At 41.8% G+C, this 14,143-nt stretch overlaps 2 protein-coding genes across 5 annotated transcripts; one reads left to right on the top strand and one right to left on the bottom strand.

The window, feature by feature from the left end:
* Positions 1-512: 512 nt before the first annotated feature.
* On the bottom strand, positions 513-11,948 carry gpbp1l1 (GC-rich promoter binding protein 1-like 1). Its single transcript, XM_018677296.2, has 12 exons — positions 11,838-11,948; positions 8,640-10,023; positions 7,963-8,077; positions 5,531-5,660; positions 3,979-4,307; positions 3,507-3,582; positions 3,191-3,387; positions 2,889-3,032; positions 2,121-2,276; positions 1,547-1,671; positions 1,297-1,399; positions 513-1,156 (listed from the first exon to the last, which is right to left on the bottom strand). The coding sequence occupies exons 3-12, from the start codon at positions 8,020-8,022 to the stop codon at positions 986-988; spliced, it is 1,491 nt and encodes a 496-aa protein (XP_018532812.1). The 5' UTR covers positions 8,023-8,077; positions 8,640-10,023; positions 11,838-11,948; the 3' UTR covers positions 513-985.
* On the top strand, positions 10,684-13,459 carry LOC108883807 (transmembrane protein 69). 4 transcript variants are annotated; one of them, XM_018677304.2, is made up of 3 exons: positions 10,684-11,562; positions 12,519-12,564; positions 12,696-13,459. In XM_018677304.2, the coding sequence occupies exons 2-3, from the start codon at positions 12,526-12,528 to the stop codon at positions 13,401-13,403; spliced, it is 747 nt and encodes a 248-aa protein (XP_018532820.1). In that variant the 5' UTR covers positions 10,684-11,562; positions 12,519-12,525; the 3' UTR covers positions 13,404-13,459. The 4 variants fall into 4 exon arrangements, with proteins under 4 accessions (XP_018532820.1, XP_018532819.1, XP_018532818.1 ...); XM_018677303.2 differs by lacking the exon at positions 10,684-11,562 and adding an exon at positions 12,136-12,321; XM_018677302.2 differs by lacking the exon at positions 10,684-11,562 and adding an exon at positions 12,136-12,332.
* Positions 13,460-14,143: the final 684 nt, after the last annotated feature.

Here is a 14,143-nt window from a genome sequence, read left to right as displayed (position 1 = left end):
TCTTCAGGACTGTGGCTGTGGTCAGACAGAAATGTGTCTATTTCTTCTTCTATTTTCTTGACAGCTTTGTTAAAAGCCTGTATGTTCACGTATCTAAGCAAATATGACTGAGTGACTACACTGAAGAGAGCTTTTTTGGGGACAGCACTACACTGGAATACATTTTTTATTCCAAAATTAATATTTAATATTTTTTAGCTACAACCCTGTCCTCTTTGAGTAAATTTAAATTGATTATATTTAATTCAATCCAGAAGTCGAGAATATTATCAGTGAGGAAAAGCTGCTGCACTTGCTCTGGATTTTTAAATGTGTGTTGCTTGTCTGTTCATGCAGTTGCTGTTTTCCAGCTGCCTGGTCTGGATTGGATCTGTGCAAACTGCAGCATTTTAGTGTGAATTCATTATCGTGCCACTGATACGAATCGAGGATGCTCCTACCAGGCAGTGTGGGATCATCGCAGACCATAAAGAGTAAAGGACGTGTGGACTCAAAACACCACAGTAGCCAGATTCATATTGAAACATATCAGCTTGTCAGGAACCAATTTTTATTAATATCATTAATAATGTGTCATCAGCATCATCAATGAAATGAGTTAGTCTGTTTGAAGCAGAATCAAGTGTGCATTCATTGCCCTTCTTTTCTTGATGAACACTTCAGTTCCACAAAGCGAGGAAGAAAAAAGGAAGAAGGGGAGGAGGGGGGTCAAAGAGGGCAGGGACTGCAGTGAAGGAGGAAACGCAGGGAAAACGACGTCTGGCGGAGCAGGAATCTCCCCCTTCACTGGGATATGATTGGTTTTTCCCTTGTGCAAGAACAACAACAAAAAAAAAATCAAAACAAAAGAAATTCAAAATGGTGCTCTAAAAACAAAGATGAGAGAGGAAGAAGGGGATTGCTTGCTGGGATGTGGTGTTGGCTGTTGTGTTGTTTTTTTGTTTTATGTTTTTTGATATATATTTTTTTGTTCCATAAAGCCACGTTAGGATTTGATGCAGTCGTCGTCATCAGAGGTCTGGCTGCTGCTACTGGTTTCGGACTCGGAGCCCTCCTCGACGTGTGCCTCCGCCACACTCCTCCAGGGGGTGAAGTGGAGGGTCACACCCCGCGGCCTCGGGAGAACCCCATTCCTCTGCATGCCGTTCCTCTTCAGCTGCTCAAAGGACACGGATGAGTAGTGTGAACAAAATGGCATTTTGTTCTTGCATCAAAACAGACCAAATTACTCGATGATTTTTCATCCAGTTTGACTAAAAGGGTCAATTTAATTAGAGCTTTCCTCTGAGGTCTCACCTGTTCGGTTTTAGTCTGGAACTCTCTCAGCTCATCCTCTGTCAGAGGCAGGAAGTTGTCATCATTTTCTGGGTACTCCTGCCAGCCCATGGCCTTCAGCAACCTACATGAACATAGTAATTTTATGCTTAGTTGACTGTGTGTGTGTGTGTGTGTGTGTGTGTGTGTGTGTGTGTGTGTGTGAGTGAGGGAGAGAGAGAAAGAGAGGGAGCGACCGTGTGTGTGTATAAGACTGTAAGCAGTGTTTTACCTGTGCTCTGCCTCCAGGGAGCTGGACAAGTGTTCAGTGTCTGAGTCACTGAGGGAGTAGGACAGACCATTCTCGTGGCAGACTTCCTCGCTGTAGGCTTTAGGCTCGGGGGTGCTGCTTTCACCCTGAGAAAATCGACAAAGCAAAGGAACACACCTCAGAAATCTATGTTTATGTCTGCTTTCATATTCACCCCGTCTAATAAGAAGTCTAAAGAAACAAGACTCTTTTGTCCTATTGCAAACACAGCCTGTTATATCCGCAGTCAAATTATATAACAAATGTCATTTAATTTCTTTCTTTCTTTCTTCCATGGTGTTTTGTATTGTGACAAAGTCTAGTCCCTGACAATGATCACTTTTGAGGCCATGAAGGGGTCTGGATTTGAAAAACTCCAGCTCTCCTATGGGACTGTGATATTTTTAAGTACAAAAACTGACTTCTACTTGCAGAGAATTAACATGTCACAGTTGGATAGTGCTCTGTCACACAACAGCACACTCTCTTATCTCTGTCCTTACCTGACAATGATCCTGTGTGATGGTTTATGAAAATAAGCCAAACTGCTGCCTACCTCTCCTGATGTCCCCGGGCTGCTGCTTGTCGTCAGCTCTCCGGTGCCCTCGTCCTTCAGAGCTCGCAGGAACTCGCTCTTACGGTCTGGACCGCGGCGCATCAGCTTCAGCCTCGACGGGGCAATGTCTATGGGAGGAGTCGTGCTGGAAGGGTGCTGCAGGTGTGGTGACAAAAGGAGAAAAGCTAACAGTTAACATAATTTTCTTTTTTTGACAGAGACACCAATATATCAGCTATGAAATGACTTAGACAGGAAAAATTTCAAAGTAGCTCAACAAAAAAATCTGCTGGATTAGGAATCAGAATCAGGGCCAAATGTATGCTGTAATAAAAAAATATGGACCATAGCATTTGCAGCAGTTGCACACACATGCTGTTCTGTGACACTTTCTGATGAATATTAAAGTTTACGACCATAGATAGACATTTTTATACACTGGAGAAAAGACAGAGCACATACACTGCTGCAAAGGAAAACTTCAAGTGAGTGAGCGTCTCAGTCAGCAACCACACTGACACATAATTACTATGTTTAGATAAAACCTGTCATTTACTTACACAGGGGTAGGCCGGCTACATATATCATGCATGGAGTTACAGTATAAGAACACAGAGTCCTACACTGGAATTTTCCTCCTTTGCTCGCTGTGCAGTTTTGTGTGTTAGTAACAAGTCTGAGTAAATTACATCATTTTTTAAAAATGGTCCTTGTTGGGAGTGGACCATCCCTAAATGTGTGTGACTCGTCTTGTCTCGCTGTCCTCACCTCTTTTGGGGTGTTGTGCTGTGGTGCACTGACTGGGGTGCTGGGTTTGGCTGCAGAGACAGGGCTGGTGAAGACTGAGTCTCGGCCTGGCATGTGGAGGCCAGACTTAGTGATCTCTCTACCACCGGATTTCCACTGGGTGCTCTGGAAGAGAAGACATATAATGACTCTGTCCCAAAAAGTCCAGGACACAGAACTGCTGCAATATGCAGACCTTGATTTCTATTTAATACAAATATGAGTGATTGGCCTATCTTAAAGAAAGTCACTGAAATAATTTAAGACACCACAGTGAGTCTTACTTTGGTGGGGGCCACAGCAGGTTTTGGGACCAGGTTCTTGTAGACACTGGAGCCTGCGATGGGAGCTTTGTTGCCGTTGGTGGGCAGGGCGCTGGCAGTGGCAAACCCCGCAGAGAAGGCTGTGCTGGGATCCTCCTTGGAAACTTTCTTGATAACCAGCATTTTGGACACCATCTGTTTGCCACTAGGGGGGTTTTCTGAAACATTATCAGTAACGTTGCATAAGTGAGGAAGAGAAACTGTTGAGCAGAGTTTTAACTTTTAAGCGTTTATTTATCCAAGAATCTAAATCCACACTGGCACTGGGTGCTCTTACCCCACACTCCAGCGTGGGGAGCAACTGCTCGCATCTGATTCCCAGGCTTTCCAGTTGTTTCAGGGTTGAGGGAAGGCTATGAGACAAACATCAAGCATTTGAATTATAAACCTTAGCATTCAAATTTTGTATTTACAAGCTATGTTAACTTCCTAAAATCTCAGCATGGTGTTACTGACAGGATTAATTAAGCCTTCTAGGCCAGCCCAGAAAATGTAATATTTCTTATTTCTGTTTCCATTATCTGGGTTTCGGTGAAGTATGAAAAGTCTCTACTATTTTCCCAAAAATGAAGGCTATATCTATAACTGACTGCATTCTTTATTTAACAGTTACAACAGCTTTGCCATTGACTCAGCGTATCTTATCTTCTCAACGAGCTTTGTCATAGAACAACTATGTCAAGGTCAGTGGCATGCTTTATGAAAGGAAATAAATAATTTTTAAAAATTAAGCAGGGTTATCTACTCACAAAGTCCTCTTCCACAAACTTCAGCTTGTCGTCCTTGCTGTCTTTGCGTTCCTCGTTGGGAAACTTGTCCTGGTACGAGGTGCCCTTGCGGGGATGGAAGTTACCATTGCGCTGCCGGTGCCCCCCCTGCCTGTCCCTGTCGCCTCCTCCCCGTTTGGGGTGGCGTCCCTGGTGGTGGTGGCCGTCCTGGGCACCCCGCGGGGCTCCATGCCAGCTGGGTGTTTCCTTCCAACACGAGCCCCCTGCCAGCCCACCATGTCCTCCTTTGGCCACCCCCGAGTCCACTGAGTCATGCCTCAGAAGCAGAGAGGGCTGCTGCCATCCGTCACCTCCAGAGAAATATACAGCATTTATAAGAATGGTGTTGTTCTGCTTCAGTAAGTGCTGAATAACAGTCAACTCCCTGAAATAACATCTAAACACCTCCAGTCTCTGTCAATCCCGAACAGCATGTTAGCTGAAACTTAGTGTTATTTCCAAAGTGAAAACACATAGCAGGTGTGGGTCCAAAACAAGATAGAAAATGATAATGATAATGATAAAGATTCTAGATTCTAGTATCTGAAAATGTGTAAAAAACTTTAGCAACTTTAGCCAGAAAAGGGTTCTTTCTTGAATCTGAGAGCTGGTTTTATTGTGAGAAGAGGTTTTGAATCTTATCATTGACTCAGTTCAGTCATCTGTATTCCTGTATATGAACAGCAAAATATGTTAAACTTTTAACAAGATAACAACATAACAAGGATCCCCAACAGCCTCCAACCAAAGACCTACAGGGTACAAAACTACTGCATGAACTACTACACCAGCAGTTAGTGTCGCAGACTACTGGCAGAAGCTCTTCGGAAGAACAGTTCTCATCGCACTCCAAAAGCGCTAACAGTTAAGGGATTGGAGGGACAATGATGAAGACACCCCTGGGACTCTAATGGGTGAAGAACCTGTCAAACTGGAAGACTACAGCCTCTACAGCTGAATGCATCTTTGCAGTAAACCTGATCACCAACACACGGATGGATGGATGAATAGAAAAGTGAGATTTCACAATAATACGACGACTCCAGGAGAGGAACAACAATCAACAGCCATTTAAAACTGGCACCACACTACAATTGTTCTTAGTTCAGACAAAGAACAGCAGGACTAAACATCAGCAGAGCAAGTGAAATAATAATAATGTGCATATTCTGGAGTGAAAGGTAAGGTGGTTTGAGGCCATACATGGCACGTCTGTAAGAAAACCTCAACAATGCCACCTGTCTGCTGCTTACAATGCTGCTACAACACCACTATCTCCATCATTGTCCTCTGAGCAGGTGGCCTCAATTATGTCCTTTTCCACTACAGCAACCTCTTCCAGAGGAGTTCACACAATTAAGGTCGAGCACAATAATTTTTCTGAAAGTTTTTACACTGCACTAAACCACCACTATAGTGTTAGAAGGTAGAGTTTCATTATTTCTGCTCACATTCTCACTGTTGCTTTCCTTTACACAGTTAAACTCTGTAACAGCTATAACCCAGTTAACACTCATAGGGAAGCTGGTGTTACCTGCTGGAGCACGCAGGGAGCCGTTGTTGAAGAAACCATCAGAGGAGTTGTGGCGGCGGCGGCTTACTGCGGTTCTGCCGTCTCTGTGGTGGTGGGGCTCACCTTGTTTGTCAAGGTTGGCAGCAGGGGACTGCAGGAGGATAGGGGGAGGACAATGTTAGAAAAGTGGGACTGTAAACAGAGCTGGTGGACAATTACATGCATCTTAGCACAGAAAACTGCCCCCAGACCATTTCAATGACATTTTCTCCCTACTTCATATTTGTCCTTGTGTAGAATCTTAGATTAGCATTATTCCTTTGCATGCTTTGAGTTCCTAACATACTCCCTCAGAAAACTTAAAGTGAAAACGTCAGTGTTAAGGATCTATTCTGAGCCAACTAAACTGTACGAAAAAAGACAAACCAAAAAAACTCTTTGGATGCTTTGTTGCAAGAAATGTGCTGCTGTGGAAGCCAATAGGATCAGAAAAACACAAAGTACATAATCCTGAGAATGGTAAATCCTGAAGTCACAGCATTGACACAGCTGTGTATTTGACAACGCTGACTGCAAATGCTAAGCTCTATATAACTAATTTGTCATCGGCTGAGGTTCAAAGATCACATTAGATTGTGTTCTTCAGTCTATCCCAAGAATTTTTATAACTTCCATAGACAATAAACAACAACATAATGAAGAAAAAGACAACGGTAATAGAATAAACTGAAGCTCCAACCCTGGCAAGAATATGCAGACTAATCCCTCTTAGACAAATGACATGATGAGGTGAAGCCTTGTGTCAGCAGGACAGTGACTTGTACACTTGTTTTTCTGTCTCGACTCTTGATTTCACAGACAGGCCACTGAGCTGGACAACCTCCTGACTCACAGATTACGCTGAGCACTGGGCAGAAACACACTCAGAGTCTCAGATGGACAGTCAGACAGCTTAACACGTTTAAAGAAAGGATAAAAATCAATCTAATCATCCACCATCCCCATTAAGAGGCAATACTTTACTCTCATATCATGCCTATCAATTTAAATAACTCTGGTTGGGGACATTACTGAGCTGTGAAGTCAGCCGGTCCTAAAGACAGGTCAACTGGTCAGTACATTCAGTTTAATTACTGCTCATGATGTTTAAATTGTATGTAAATACAGAATCACAACAAACAAAACATGTTCTTGATCTCATGCTTTACTTTTTCTTATCACACGTGTTAACAGACAAATGCCGATATACTTGCTAGCTAAATTAGCGAACATGTTTACTACTGTTACAATCCTTCTCCTGCCAAAAACCATATCATATCCATATTCATTGCATCCACAGCCAGTCTCTGGTTAAATGTCTGCCCCTTTTTAGTAAATAAAAGGAAATAGTCAACTTGGCTTCCTTGGGAGCTGGCTTGCAAATGTTATCCAACCAGCTTCTTAGCCATTGTCTAAGCTGAGCAGTCTTCAATAAATCTACTTAATTGGCTCAAATATTTGTCTTGATTTACTTAAACAAAGTCTCCCCTTTGTTTTGTTCATTAGTGTCCATGTTACAATGGTGATTAAGATGCCCAGGCACATGAAAAAATGAAGGGACTGATGGAAAACTCTTAGAGGTACTTAGAGCTGTCTGTCGGTTATTTTCTTATATCAGGGCACCTTATTACACATTATGTAATACGGGATGGAATATTGATTGCTGCTTTTTATAAACTTAGTATAATTGTTAAACAGCTAACACAACTTCAAAAATAGAGCACCATTTGTGCCAGTCACTAGTTTTTGTTTGGAGTAAAAACCAAATCCTCACCAAAAAAACAAACAAACAAAAAAACTGCCACGAACAGCCAGACTGAAATTTTAATAAAATTGCTATTTGGTCTGAATATCAAAACAACAGAAAGATAAGAGACTGATAATGTGGGTAAGATAGCTGAGCATGTATTTGTTGTCCATTTCAACTAAGTTCAGAAAACTTCATCACATCACAGCTAATTCAACCACTCCATAGTTTATATCTGCAATTTCAACCAATGTCCACCCAAAAAATAGCAACTTTTTTTTTTCATGATCTCTTAGAAAAGCCCATGTAAATTTATTAATGATCTTATATGCAAGAAAACCATGAAAACTTCCATTAAATCCTCCACCACGACCTCCAGCTGTCATCTGATGTTATTTAAAACAGTTTCCTTTCTTCTGTTATCAGTCTACTTCTTAGCGGTTCACAATGTCTAGGTGACCCTCTGCTGAACTGTGTACTGACTGCACTGTCAGTCCCTGAGGGTGACTTGTCGCTGACTACACAATCATACACACACACACACACTCAGGTGTACAGACACACATTCACTAAAAGGTGTGATTCTGACAGTTACAATTTCAAGCTTTGTCTATCTCATGTGATCATCCAGCACAAACTAAAGTACATAAAGTACACACACACACACCTTGGCAGGCTGGGGTGTGGAGAAGTTAAGCCAGGCAGGGACAAAGTCATGCTGCGCCATTTAGGTCCAGTGTTTCCGGTCAGTGGATCGAGGCATCAAACCTCATGGCCAGGATCTAATGGAAGAAATGAACAACAGGAAAAGACATTTTTAATATTCGGCTTCGGAAATTTCCAGCACAGGAACGTGAATCTCCGACAAATTCCCTTTCATGCCCATAATCAAATCTTTGATTTCATGTCATCTCTTTCAAGTTTTGTGTCTAACATTAGTTATTTAGAAATTCGCTGCGTAAACGTCTCCCACAAGACAAGCCAAAAAGAGTCCTATTCTTAGCAGAAAACAACAAAGCTCGCCTTGCTGCAGCTGTGCCTGTGAAGCTGATAACTGGTTGACAGCCTGGATGGAAAATATCTTGTGCAGGAGCAAGTATTATTTTGCAGTGTGTGTATGTAATAAACATATATAAGTCATCATGCTGTATTTAGCTTAACTCCCTATTTTGATTTTAAAAACATTTTTGTGTGTATTAGGTGGAAAATTAACACCTGCTACCCACAAAGTGTTGACAAATGACTTGTAATGGACGACACCACAGCAATTACTTTCTTGGCTGTTGAGTACATTCATGCATGTTTGCCCTGGCCAAGTCAGTGAGGTGAAGCTTTTATCATTACCCCAGAGTCTGTGGCTCTGAAGTCCTCTGCCTCCTCTCTCGGTCCGGCTGGGCTCGGTTCCTCAGGCCTGTTGGCACTGGTCACAGAGTGTGTGCACTGACAGACAGGGAGCAGCACACCGACAACCCCCTCTCCACCTCCGCCAGGACAGCACAGCCCCTTTCCCCAGAGGCAGATCCCTTCGTCCAGGGTGAAACACTGGGAGATAGGTCAAAAGGTTGCAGGAATGATCTGGAATGGCGATCCAGAGAACTGGCACAAGCAGGAAGTTGATTTGAAAGCGGAAGTGCAGAGGTCTATGAGGGACCGATTTTTCCTTCTTGAACCAGATTCCCAGGCAGCTCCCGTGCCGGTCACGGACTGAGTGTAACTGTTTCCAGTCCAGGTAACCCCAGGCAGACTGAATCCTTTGCTAATTTATTTGAACCATTTGCACTTATTATCAAGAGTAAAACTCAAAACCTGATTGGACTTTATGCTGATTGGCAAAACAAATTAATTTGACAGGTGATTTGTCCCAACGGTGAGGAAAAGCCAGGCTGTTTTATTATTAATATGAGGAAGCAGTCTGTGAAAGTTGTCTGCCCTTAAACATGGACAGCAGTTTGTGTAGCAGTTCCACTTTGACACCAGATGGGGGGAAAGAGACAGGCGTTGTCCTGCCACACTGTGTGCCAGTATGTTTTTGTGTCGACTCACCTTACCGAATCATTTTAAGTTCTACGTAAACGCATGCAGAAAAGAAAAATGTGTTCAGAGACAGTCTTTTACTGGCAATGGAGGTACTGAAAACCACTGCTCACCTCATTAAACTGGTGAAAAGACTGTCTGGGTTTGAAGAAAATAATGCTCAAAGGTTCAAAGTCACATGACAATGAAGGAAGCAAAACCCTATGTTACATTGCCGTCATTTTCAGTTTTGGTTAGTGAAATAGATGTGCTGCTGAGTGATGCATTATAATGCAGTTTCTGTCTTTATATGTTTTAATATCACATTTGTAAGATGCCCATTTAATTATCTGCAGTTTTTTGACTGAAGCAGATATAGGGTATAGCTCTGATTTCATAGATATGCACGCTGAAAAGCTAAACAAAAATCTTCTACAACCCAAAAGGTCTTTGTGTCATGTGATCCACAGGAGTCCATAAACAACAATTAGACTTGTCCAAGAAAAAAAACAGTCCTCTGGACAGCTCAATCAACTGTCTTTTTCTCTGGGGAAAAAAAATGAAGGTTGAAAAATAGCATGCGTCCAAATTTGTCAAGTGGGTCTTTCCTTTCTTGTTTGAATGAGTTTTTTTTCCCCTCACACAGGAAGTTTCAGTGCAGTTTTTGGTTGTCTTGATGATAGTGTGTGGATATCTGCACAGGAACAGACTGGACCTGCATTAAACATAGACAGTATTAGCCTTCCAGATTCAAAAATACACACACACACACACACAAAGTACACCTGGGTTAACTGGCATAGACTAATATAACTGTCTAGCAATAAACCCTTCTTTTATGAAAGTTACAATGTTAATGAGGTTAAACTCAACTTTATGTAGCTTGTGGTGCTGCTGAATTTTATTGTTAAGCATTTCTAATATTTAATCCACCATCAATGATACACACAGATTGGACAAAACATCATCAAAATATAGGAAAAAGCCTCGGTATGAAGCAACATGATGCAACAGCAACACAATCTACAGCTTCCAAAATATTCATAAAGTCATATTCATAAAGCACATCACTAAAATAGATACATGGCAGGGCTTCTGTTTTATACTGTTTTAGTATTAGATAGATGTGCCTACTAAAGTGGTAACTGAGAACATATTGAGATTTCAAACACAGAAAAATTAAGCTTGAACCAACATTTCCCTTCATATCTCTATACCTGTGTTACTTCAAATAGCTGCACTGGATGTCAGACATTATGCTGAATACCTTTATTGCGCCCTATAATAGCCCCCAATTCAAGAGACAACCACTGCCTTAAACAAAACTGCTTTTGACACTTCAAACACATTCTGAGAGAAAAATCATGACTCAGTGATCTCAGCACGATTTCATGCTGAAAGCTGGCTCCTTTATAAAATTGTGTCGGCTTTGGTAAATGAAATATTTATACCCCTGCAAAAATAACCTGAACACTTTCTTCCTCGGTGCCTCTCCTCAGACTGCTGCGCATCTAAACAGGCCTGGCAGCGTGTGTCACACTGGATGAAACTACGGTTTACAATCTCAGTCTCAGTCATACACAATGCTCAAACACGCGTTATGATACAGCTTTAGCACCAAAACAAAAATAAACCCTTCATGCACCAACTCAGAGCTGCCATAGTCTCGTTAACGTATTCCCACTGAACTATTACATAACAGCTCAACATCAATGAGTTTACCACGGACAAGGGTTACGATGTGCAGCACAGACATTTATTTCGCTGTCAAACAATACTCATGGATACACAAATACTGTTAAGTGTGGAAAGTCCCCTGGTTAATGTTATCACTCAGCGTGGGAAATCCATGGATATCCACAAACACTGCAGCAGACCAATTCAACACACTGTAACGTTACATGCTCGTTTCACTGAGCTAACTAGCTGAGTAATGTTGTGGGTTAAAGTGCTTCGAAATCATTTAAGACGCGAGGCGCTAACTAGTAAACGTTACTCAGTAACTAATAACGCTTTCGGACCTGTCCTAACTCTGCTGTTAGCTAACTCTGCTTAGTTAACTGACGTTAACGTTAGCGTAGCAACTGTTAGCTAAAGCTGGCGTTACCTAGCCTGTTAAGTAGCCAACGAAACCTGCAAGATAGTTTAAATGAATGAGTAAAGTTGAAGGGTTTAGCAAAGCAAACCTGCTTTTAGTACACTCACGATGGCTAAAACTGTCTATTTACGCAGCTGTCACGAACATACAATAGAGGTAAACAGACCTGGCTTCGTTGGAACAACACAGTTTCAAAATGGCTACCTTAACAGCGGCAGCACACATTCATCAGCTTGCTAAGTGCTAGCGAGCTAACTTGCTGTATTTCATGACGATACCGTGTACCTTCTCCTGAGCAAGATAGCCTCCGGTGTACAGTGGTTCAAATATACGTTATATTTGCAAACACTAATGAGATAAAACTTTTTGGCAACTATATATCTCTTAATAACACAGCTATTGATGTTTGTTTGGGTTTTCGGAGCGCTTACCACTGGCGCTGGCACTGAGGGTTTCGAACAGCCTCGACGGTGCTACGTTCAAGATCTGTCGTGATTATGCAACTTAGTGAGGTTCCACACTGTTGTTAGTGATAAAATAGCTCAACAGTGCAGGTTATCTGAAATACATTAAATTCAAACGAAACAGCATATCTATACTTGGAATTAAAATGTCATATGTTTCGAAATAAATCGTGGAGAACGGTGTTTGTGGCACGTATAGAAGGGTTTTGACATCTTGAATATAACTTAATACCTTCCCCGCCGCCGTCAGCCAAACCAGTTGATAACAGATCTCGTCTCAGTTTGAGACTATTAGAGGACAGGCATTTAATCGAGCAACGACACAAAAGCAGCCAGCAAACGACCTCTAGTTTATAGTTTAGCCAGTTAATGTTAACTTTGCTACGATCAACTATATATTATCATACCTGCAGTGGCCCTGGCAAGCCGTTGAATGACAAACAGTTAAAGGGTAACGCTGGGGTAATTGCAGCAACTGTGGTTTATTGGTTGTTACAGTAAGATAGCTATGTATTGCATCAGGTTAAGGAGTGCTAACTGATAATAGCACCATCGTTAGCCTGGGGTGATTATAACATAGCTAAAAATTCCAGACTACATGTGCTATGAGGAGAGTGTTACTACTAATTGATAACACGTCTTTTTCAGATCGGAAATGTTAAGATTTGCATCTGGAAGACGCATCATTTCTGGGGTAAGTCTAAGAGAAAATGTTACTTGACCGGTGCAACTTGTTAACTAATGAATTAAGAGATAATATGTATGTGCTAGCAGCATTTAACAATAAGCAGTCATGATGTTTTTGCACTTCTACTATGTTCTCAGGTTTCAGTATGGAGGTATCCACAGCAGATAAAGAGAGCAACAAACTACTCCACAGAAGCTCAGCTGCTGTTTCACTCTCAGGGCTCCTCAGTGTTAAAGCCATCTAGAGTAGCTTCCACCAACAGGCTGCTAAGCATCAGGCCCGTGAGCTGGCATGCTTCCCGTCTCTGTCATGGAGATTCAGCAGGCACCTCAGACAGAGGAAACACCAAGGAGGGCTTCAGTTTAAGGGCCCTCTCTCAGGCTCCCAAACCAGCTCTCTACCTCGGTTTCTCTGGGCTCATCCCCTTCTTGTCCGCCCCTCTCCTGATGGCTGCCACACAGTCCTTCTACCCTGAAGTGGCATATGCTCAAGTCGTCTACGGAGCCTCGATAGTCTCCTTCCTTGGAGGTGCCCGCTGGGGGTTTGCCATCCCTCCTGGCAGTCCTGCTCAGCCAGACTGGATGAACTTAGGCAACAGTGTGGTACCTTCACTTCTGGCCTGGCTAGCACTGGTCTGCAGGGACAATATTGCAGAGGGAGCCCTGGTGGTCATCATGGGTCTGGGTCTGTCACTGCATTACGACCTTACCCTGCTGCCTGGCTACCCTGCCTGGTTCAAAGCCATGCGAACTGTTCTCACTCTGGTCGCAACTTTCTCACTGGTGGCTACACTGACAATTAAAAATTTCTGTACTGAGAAGAAGATCAAAGATATTCAGAAATGATTTAAGAGAACAGTTGTACTTTGATTCATGTAGACTTAATAAAAGTGTAAAATTAAGTGACAGTGTGAAGACCATTTGTTCTTGTTGCACAACAACTCACAGCAAAGATTTTTATGTATGTAACTTTTAGTAATTATTTGGACTTGACATCTATAAGTATGGCATATCATTTAGAAAATAAATAAAAGCAGTTTTCTTAGTTGCAAAATATAGACAGACATGTCTGACTCATTAGACTCAAGATTAAAATATCCAAATGTAGCAAAGGACAGACTATTATTGACTACTACTGTTCTTTAGCACCAATATACCAAGACAAATTCCTTGAATGTGCAAACTCACTTGGCAATAAAGTCTGATTCTGATTCTGATGAGGTGAAGGAAATGTTTGTCATTTATTAGAAAATATTTGTGGAATTACATTCTTGGCTGTGAAAAGCTAAATGTACCCTAATTGAAAAGGATAAATCAAATATGGTAATTTCACATGTCCAGATTTTAGACAGTGGATTCAAATTGTTTCATGATAATGAATAATTTCATGAAAAATGAGAGGGAATATCAGAACTTTTTTTTCTCATCTAAAAGAAACATCTAAATCCAGTTAGAACAAAGATCCAAATAATCCTAAATTAAATTAAAGCTGGAGGATAGTGATCCTACATTTCCCATTGTCTTTGAAGTTTGCCACATCGATACCAAACAACCTTGATGCTTTACAGTGGCACACCTCAGCTTAA

Source organism: Lates calcarifer, linkage group LG4 (assembly GCF_001640805.2).
Source record: "Lates calcarifer isolate ASB-BC8 linkage group LG4, TLL_Latcal_v3, whole genome shotgun sequence".
Classification (NCBI taxonomy): Eukaryota; Metazoa; Chordata; class Actinopteri; family Centropomidae; genus Lates; species Lates calcarifer.
This window is presented reverse-complemented; position numbering and strand designations above follow the sequence as displayed.

Excerpts from the sequence above, each read along its gene's own strand:
- gpbp1l1 (XM_018677296.2), bottom strand. The coding sequence starts at position 8,022 with ATGGCGCAGCATGACTTTGTCCCTGCCTGGCTTAACTTCTCCACACCC. Across the intron at positions 3,033-3,190 it reads CTGCTGTGGCCCCCACCAAA|AGCACCCAGTGGAAATCCGG; the intron begins GTAAGACTCACT and ends CTTCTCTTCCAG. Across the intron at positions 1,400-1,546 it reads TCCCTGGAGGCAGAGCACAG|GTTGCTGAAGGCCATGGGCT; the intron begins GTAAAACACTGC and ends ATGTTCATGTAG.
- LOC108883807 (XM_018677304.2), top strand. The coding sequence starts at position 12,526 with ATGTTAAGATTTGCATCTGGAAGACGCATCATTTCTGGG. Across the intron at positions 12,565-12,695 it reads GAAGACGCATCATTTCTGGG|GTTTCAGTATGGAGGTATCC; the intron begins GTAAGTCTAAGA and ends CTATGTTCTCAG.